Source organism: Metopolophium dirhodum, chromosome 1 (assembly GCF_019925205.1).
Source record: "Metopolophium dirhodum isolate CAU chromosome 1, ASM1992520v1, whole genome shotgun sequence".
NCBI classification, from domain to species: domain Eukaryota; kingdom Metazoa; phylum Arthropoda; class Insecta; order Hemiptera; family Aphididae; genus Metopolophium; species Metopolophium dirhodum.
Window position 1 is genome coordinate 98,857,929 of NC_083560.1, and position 9,312 is coordinate 98,867,240.

At 30.4% G+C, this 9,312-nt stretch overlaps 1 protein-coding gene across 1 annotated transcript; it reads left to right on the top strand.

Annotated features, from left to right (window-relative positions):
* Positions 1-7,923: 7,923 nt before the first annotated feature.
* On the top strand, positions 7,924-9,103 carry LOC132948111 (piggyBac transposable element-derived protein 4-like). Its single transcript, XM_061018432.1, has 2 exons — positions 7,924-8,184; positions 8,348-9,103. Exons 1-2 carry the CDS (start codon positions 7,924-7,926, stop codon positions 9,101-9,103), a joined length of 1,017 nt encoding a protein of 338 aa, XP_060874415.1.
* The last annotated feature ends 209 nt before the right edge of the window (positions 9,104-9,312 follow it).

The following is a 9,312-nucleotide window of genomic DNA, read 5'->3' on the forward strand; positions in this document are numbered from 1 at the left end:
TGTATATAATGCATGTTCATATTTTTATGAGCAATTACATGCAGTAAATGGGTTTTCATCAATCATAAATACGCATGTTTTTGCATAATAACTAACCTCACAACGGAGGCATGTCCAGCGGGTAGGCCTGGTAGGCCCGGAATCACGGTCTTAGAAGATAAGGTCGGACAACTTCCCACCCACCCACCACTTACAATATTTCCGCTTAATGAGGCAAAAACATTTCCCAAGTTGCCACAAAAGCGCTGCCAGTTAGGCTTATTTTGAGGTTAACAATATCTATATGGCATTCGGCCATTCGGGGTTATTTTTATGGACTATATTATTATATTATTTTCTCCAACCATATAAACTAGCTTATCGAAGATTATTTTAAACTTGTATAATACTATAATGCCATAACCTCAAAAAAAGTCTGCAGGGCAGCACTCAATTGTATATTGGCCAAATTTTGAAATGGATTTGCCTCACTAAGCGGAATGTTGATAATGTATAGTTGTCCGACCTTATCATCTAAGACCGTGCCCGGAATATACCCGAAGTATGCATTTTTAAACTATATTTATATAAGAACACGGTATATCCATCATATTTTTTGTTGTAAACAACATAAATATTTGTCTATAAATAAAATTAATAATCGTAAAATTTATCGGCAATTCTCAAGCGTTTCTTAGAAATACCCCATATTAATATATAGATATTACACGACCCGACGACCGTCGTCGTTTGGTTGGCGATCACCACCGTTGTGTTGAGCGTCAAAAACTATGACATTGCTATTAGATAACGAATATTTTATTGAGTACCTACTATTAATTTATTGTCACGGTTGACAACCGAGCCCGTGAGTGAGGGTTTTCGTTTTGTATTTTTTTGTACATGAATAACTGCAGAAACGGGACAAGTCCATTTTTTTCAATTTTGATTTTATTATCATTTTTCGTTAAGCACGCGTAAATACATCGTTTACTGTAGAAAGGAGTCAAATCCGACCATCCAAACGCTAAATATAGTGTTTGGAAATTTCACTTTACTGCAGAAAGGGAACATGTCCATGACATGTCCCGTTTCTGCAGTAAACATCTTATATATATAATTATTTTGAATTTATCTTATCTTAGTTGTATGGAAACAAATTAATGTACTATTAATAGTATACAATTATACTACGTGTTGAACAAAATACCAAGAAATTCACTATCATTAATATATAATATTTTTGTCAATATTATCCATAACCATCATAATGTGCTGTAATCAGTGTAATGTAATTCAGTATATCGTAGCCTTTACGACAGTAAAGTATAGTGTGGACTGTTATTTTATTTTTGAAAATGAATTCTGACTCTGATTCCGAGACAGAAATTCTTGAAACGTCAAAAAGGAAGAAAGGTGTAATAAACAGCGAAAAATATAAACGTAACATTATTAAAAATGCGAAAGTACGAGGTGAATCTTATATAAATTACGCTGGAAAAGAAATTCATGAAAAATTACCAGCAACCATATGCACGTATGTCCACTTCTTATTTTTATTACTAAATAATATAATCATATTAAAATAAAATGGATGATCTATAGGTGTAAAAAACAATGTCTATCTGTATTCACTGATGAAGAAAAAAAAATTTACTTGAAATGTTCAACCAAATGAAGGACAAGGACGAGCAAGATTCTTACATACAACGTTTAATGGAACTACAGCCTGTACAGAGAAAACGAAGTAGATTAGAAATGTGTGCTGAACAAGCCAAGCCTAAATCGGTTTCGATAAAATATTTCGTTACGTACCAAACAAAAAAACAAATGGTATGTAAAAGTGCTTTTTTGAGTGTTTTCTGTATAACAAAAAAACGTTGTGAACGTCTAATTTTTTTATCTAAAAATAATCAAAGTCCACGGGATATGCGAGGAAAAAATGTTAGTGGTAATGCATTGGGTGGTGAAATTATGACTGATATTCATAGTTATTTAGAATCTTTTCCAGTAAAATTATCTCACTATACTGGAAAGGATGTCAAATATTTGGATTCAAAATTGTCTGTCAAAAAAATGTACGAAATTTTTAAAGAAAAATATACTTATCACAAAGTTTCTTATAAATCTTTCTGGTCGTATTTTAAGGAAAATTTCAATCTGAGATTTGGACGTCCACAAAAGGATACTTTTCCCACTTGTGAAGAGCTAAATGCTAAAATAAAATCTCAAAGTCTTAATGAAAATGCAAAAAAAGTGGCTGTTGCTGAATTGTTAATTCACAAGCGTCGAAGTCAAAAGTTTTATACAGCTTTAAGTTCGATTAAAAAAATATGCCTGGACGATACAAAAAGTGTGGGCATTTGTATCGATTACATGGCCAATCTTTCATTACCTCAAATACCTGTCCAAGATCTTTATTATTATAGACAGCTCACAGTTTGTAACTTTGGTGTTCATAACTTATCCACAGGAAGTATGAAATGCTACGTTTATCATGAGGGGGTAGCTGGTAAAGGACCTAACGAAGTCATATCATTTATAAATCATTACATCAATAATGATATTGACAAAGAAGTTGAACGCCTCTATATTTTTTGTGATAACTGTGCAGGTCAGAACAAAAACAACGCAATTATTAGGTTTTTAATGGGTTTGGTGGAAAATAACAGATTTAAAGAAGTCCAAGTTTTATATCCAATGAGAGGTCATTCTTTCATGCCTTGTGACCGTGATTTTGGATTGATTAAAAGTACGCTAGTAAAATACGAAAGATTATACACAATAGACCAATACATTAATTTAATTTCCGAAGCTTCGAAAATTTCTAACAAATTTTCAGTCGTAAAAGTTGATCAAAACTATATAATTGATTACAAAAAATGATGGCCAACATATTACAAAAAAACATGTTTAAGTAATGCCTCATACGGGAAAAATGTATTGAGAGCTAATAAATCATCATTTGCTTTATCATCTTATCATCACCTCACTGTTTCATGTTCCAATAAAAACGAAATTAAATGTCGTGAATTTATAAATGCGTTGGTTGAACATACATTTCGTCTTTGAAATTCCACAACGGGCTTTTTATTTCCAATCGACAAAGCACACAACGGAAAGTTGCCAATCAACGAAAAAAAGTTGGAAGATATCAAAAATACATTGAAATTTATCCTGGAGGAGTATATTGGATTTTGGAAACCAATAAGTGAATGGCCTTCAAAATCTGATGAAAATGTATTAGACTAAAAATATAATGACAAAAATGTATTAAAAATAATACCATCAATGTATTTTAATTATAAGTTGTAGTTCAAAAAAAAAAAAAACGTAAAAAATAATTTTATATTTATATTTAATAATAACATAAGTTATATAAGTTATATTTGGTAAAAATAAATTGATGAATAAAAACAATATTTTGCATAATTTGATAGTGTTTCTCTCCCTACATCAATAAATAAGATATGAAAACGATGTTTTCTGCAAAAAGGAGACATGTCCATAACTTAAATTTATTAATTAAAAAAAAGTTATAAAATTTTTTTTTTTACAAATTAAATGAAATTTTTAAGTGATTTAATTAAATATAGAGTTTAAAATTTCAAAGTTTTTACATTAACATTTCATAAGTTCAGTTTTTCATCATTCCAGAAAAATTAGGAAAAGTGGACTTGTCCCGTTTCTGCAGTTAGCGAGAAGCACTACACAGCTATAACTTATCTCACATTTTTTATCATGAAATCTTGTCACTTTATCAGTTTGTAAGAATTTGGAGTTGTGACACTACCAAAAACTACCCAAGACCAAAGGGGAACACTTTGTTCGTGACCTATGAGCCGCACCGCGTGTGACCCGAGCGTCAAGTCAGTAGAACTCATAGGTTTTTTTACACACATCAACAATTGAATTTTGAAGATTTATGTTGGGGAAAAGAAAAAACGATATTAATTAAGAAAAATAAAATAATAAAGGTAAAGTTTGAGGTAATCATGAGGTTTTTATTTTTGACATAATATAGTAAATAATAATTATAACAATAGTGGCATTTACACATGGCAGGTGTGGGAAAAAGAATAATAATTAGAGTACGGAACCTGTCGCAAGACATCATAATTATATATATTAGTTTACCGGTATTCAGTACTTAATAATAATTTGTATAACGAATATCCGTCTTATAAAACATAATATTACATAACCACATAACTCGTGGTATACTCTCGCAGGGTTACCTGGTGTGTACATAATAGTATTTTTTTTTATTAAGTTCAAGGTTATTTTTAAAGTACGCCAGAGCATAGAGCTTGCGACAGTTTGGGAAGGAAAATATTAAAAGGACCCGCGTCTTGCGACGCCTATAAATCGTGCTTTTAAAGGGGGGGGGGGGACATAGGGAAATTTATATTACGACATTTGACGGAACAACAACCGTCGATTTGTGCTGCATCTTGAGTGGAGATTCCGTGTCTGGTATCCTTGGTATCCTTGGTATCCTCGAATATTCGTGCCGTACTGGTGTACCGAAAAAGAAACGTTGTGTCACCAGTGGTTGTGAAAAAGAAATGTTTTAAGTTTTTGAATCGGCGACGGAGATCTGCTTCGGCCCGGCGACTGAGCTTCGTGTTTGTTGTAGAAAGTGGGGCAGGTCAGTGTCGGCGTTGTTGTCATTATTTTACAATAATACAATTAATCATGACAAAATAAATAGGTATGCTATCAACGTAACTAATATTGGTCGAGAACGCGCACCCCTCCCGCACTTCGTCAAGAACTGTGACGTAAGCCGTTCTCACCAGCAGAAATAATAATAATAATAATATATAATATTGGAGAATGGATGACATAATTTTTGTTGTGGGAGAACCAAGGGGGGTCTACATGACAAATTAACTGCAGCGCAAATGGACACACTGCAGTGGTACCACTCATACAATAGTAATTGTAAACTTTTTAGTGTAGCACAAATAATTTACTTTTATGGTCAATAGTCAGTGTTAAATTTAAAACATTAATTATTATAACTAACAAAAGCTCACCGAAAAATTTAAATATGAATGTGAAATTGTGAACGCATGTAAACTCAACTCGTAATTAGTAAATAGTAATTACTTACCGTGCACCTATAACAAAATATTATATATAAAATAGTATATTAGAAATTAGAATGCCTTTATGCATCAAAAAACTTCAAAATATGCACATGATATTATGCTCTTATTTTTTTTAATAATATACAAAAATATGCTCTTACCAAAATATATGCATTTAAATATTATCGTTTTTTTGAATTCTTTCATAAATAATAATTCAACTAAATTAAATAAAATTAAACAAATAAAACGATTAGTTTAATTAAGAATAATAATAAATACAAATAAAAATGTATTAAATCCACTTATAGCATTTCTTTGGTAAATATTTATGAAAAAAAAAAAATAAATAAATTTTATAAAAAAAAAAACAATTTAAACCAATAAAAACGTAATTAAGTTATTAATAAGCGGGGTACCACCATTGGTTGACTTCCCCCTCCCACTAATCAACCCACATCCCATTGACTTATTGTACTACATGTAATTAGAGATTGTAAATACAATTTTTGTTCAATAAAAAAAATTAAAAAATATTTTGATAAAAATTACAATGTATGATTTTTACTTTTTATAAAAAGAGTTGACAATAATATATTTGTCCATATATTCAGGTGTCATATTAGCACATAAACTGTCTAAAAATATAACATTTGAAGAATAAAATTTTTTTCCCAACAATACATAATGAACTAATAAATTATAAACTAGTTTCTACAGTGAAATAGAAATAAAATAATTGGCCTAATAAACTTTCATACAAAATATGCTTGAAAAAAATTTAAATATATAATTAATATATATTATACAGTGGGTAAACGCTAATTGAGAACACTCAATATCTTTGCGTAGAGCCCTGCAATTTGAATTCTGATTTTTTGTTGGTTGTTATTGTCATAAAAATATACCTTTTCATAGCCTTTGAATTTTTTTAACTTAATTAGGCTTGAGCATGCGCAGTACTTACAACTCTTTTTTTTCTTAAATGACAACCACCTATTTTAACCACAAAATATTTTTGCCTAATTTTTTAACGCATTTTGGTGGCTTAACCAACTTTCTAAGTCCAAAATTGACCAAGTTACAGGCTTTTAATAGCCAATCAACAAAAATTCTGCAAAATACGCGAAGTTTTTAGATTTTAGAATGGTTTTACAATGGTGTTTATTTTTTTTTTTATACCTGATGGGAATTCTTTGATTTCAACATATAGTACCTTATCTTTTAGCAAATCGGATCAAGGTGATACTTTAGAGAGGTCATTTTTCGATTTTCTCAATAGTTATTTAATGCCACTGGAAAAAATTCTGACATAAGATCCATACATTTATGTATCACCTAAATATTACCTAAATAAATATACAGAATTACAGTAAAAAATCTAAAAATTTCGCGTATTTTTTTTGATTGGCTATAAGCCTGTAACTTGGTCAATTTTAGACTTAGAAAGTTGGTTAAACCACCAAAATGCATTAAAAAAAAACAGCAAAGTAGTCGCAGGACGGTAATTATAATAAATCCAAATAAAATTATAATACTTCAAGATATGAATGTTGGATCATCGTTGGCTAAACTGTAATAACAAAAAACAAATATTATAAATGTAGTACTTTATTAATGCACACAATATTTATAGCTAACAAATAACATTAACTACCTAATAACATTTAAATTTAAAAAAAGAATGCAATAAAAAAAAACACGATTGAATTATTGTCCCTTAAAAAGTACCAACTTATTGTACCATGTTCGTAAAGAATCTTTTTCATTTTGTTTTTTACAAAGATGTTGAATTTTAATATCGTAATACGAAGAAATCACTGATTTTATCAACAGAATTACATGGTTTTGCAGAGGATCATTTTCATTGTGAAATTTAATTGTCTCAAAAATAGTGGTGTCATTTATAAAGAACTGTAAAGTTTTATTTTGAATAAATAATTTAGTTAATTTTTTTAAGCTATCAATTTCATAAGATCTTATATATTTTTCTGTTTGAATACAAATATTTATGACATCAGCACTAGGATAAGTCAATCCACCATTGTCTTTTAAATCTATTAAAGACTTTAGGAAATTATTTTTATCACCATGAAGAGCTGAAATACATACATCACATTTAATTTTACTACTTAATTTATGAACGACAAAACCACTTAAGTAAATTACAATTTCACGAGTAAACATTGAAAGAGAGTTATCAAAAATGTAATCATGGTCTTTTAAAAAATAACTTTCAGGTTCAGGAGTAATGTCTGAAAAATAATTTATATTTGCTTCATTGATAATATCTTCAGGTTCTTTTTCACAAACACTAGAACTAACTAGAATATCTACATCCTCCAAAGGTATACAATTACCAACACCTCCTTGTTTTATCTCGGCATGAATCAACAATTTAAGGTAAGCAGCTTTGAACTGACGAGCAGTAGGATTGTTGTTATGTCCTTGGTGAGATCTAATGGCTCCGAAAAACAGTTCAATGTGGTCCTGACTCATTTTATAGCACGGTATGAACTTTAACCCTACGTTAGGCGCGCGGTTGACAGATGTCACCCAGTATATTTTAAAATTAGGTTATTCTTATCGAATGCAATTTACGACTTTGTTATCTTTAGTACCTCTCATTTAGACATACGTGAAACGTTTTCTGACTCATTTACCGATGGGCTGTTGTTTGGAACTGTTATATAAATTTATTTATCGTTTTGGGTGACAAGTGTCCACCACGCGACTTTCTTTGCAATAAAATATTCGGAATCTCTCAGGTAAAAATATATAGTAAATAACAATATAAAATCAATAGTTGGGTAATATTTTTTTCACAATTTTATTTATTTAGCTTAATATGTTAAATAATAAAAGACTGAGACTTGAGAGGACGTTAGACGAAAATATAATTCAAAATTGGTTCGATGATTTTAGTAGTGACGAAGAATCTTTTGGAGAGGATAGTGATTCAGATGAGGATATTGTACTTAGAAGTGATCACGATACCAATTCTGAAGAAGAGGCAACTGATTCCGAGATAGACGAGGTCCGTGAAAATACCGATAATTTTTACATAGGAAAAGATGGAAAAACAAAGTGGTGTAAAATAAAACCTCCTGTAAATGTTCGTACACGTGCACATAATATTATAACCCATCTTCCTGGCCCTAAAAGAGAAGCATGTGGAAAAAAGTCTCAAATTTATTTTTGACGATAATATTACTAGAATTATAACACATTGTACAAATATTTATATTGAATCAATCCGTGACAAATTTCAGCGAAGTAGAGACGCGAGGCTTACATGCGTAACAGAAATTAGAGCCTTTATTGGACTATTATACCAAATAGGATCCTTTAGGTGCTCCCGTAAAAATATACATCAACTTTGGGACAATTCAAAAGGAAATGGAATGGAGTCATGTTATTTGACTATGAGTGAAAAGAGATTTCGTTTTCTTGTAAGATGTTTACGGTTTGATGATGTGCATGATCGAGCGGTTCGTAAACAATTTGACAAATTAGCTCCTATTAGAGATATTTTTACATTGATGGTTGATAATTTTCAAAAATATTACTGCCCCAGTGAATATGTGACCATAGATGAGCAGCTATTAGCTTTTCGAGGAAAATGTCCATTTAGGCAATATATTCCGAGTAAACCGGCCAAATATGGCATAAAAACATTTGCTCTAGTTGATCCTAGAATTGTCTATACTTTAAATTTAGAGACCTATCTTGGTGTACAACCCGACGGACCATACAAAATTAGTAATGCTTCTCAAGATGTAGTTTTGCGATTAGTTGAACCTATTTTTGGAACAAATAGAAATATTACGGGTGACAACTGGTTTACCAGTATGCCTTTGATTATCAGTTTGAAAGAAAAAAAACTTACATATGTAGGTACAATTCGTAAAAATAAACGTGAAATTCCAAAAGAATTTTTACTAAACAAACAACGAGTTGAAACGTCATCAGTATTTGGATTTCAAAAAGAATGTGCATTGGTTTCATATTGTCCAAAAAAAAAATAAAACGGTTTTAGTAATCTCGTCTATGCATCATGATGATGCAATAGACGAAGAAACAGGTGACAAAAAAAAACCAGATATAATTACATTCTATAATAGGACTAAAACTGGTGTTGATTTGGTTGATCAATATTGTCAAAATTATAATATAGCACGTAACACTAAACGCTGGCCAATGGTTATATTTTATAATCTTTTGAACGTGGCTGCAA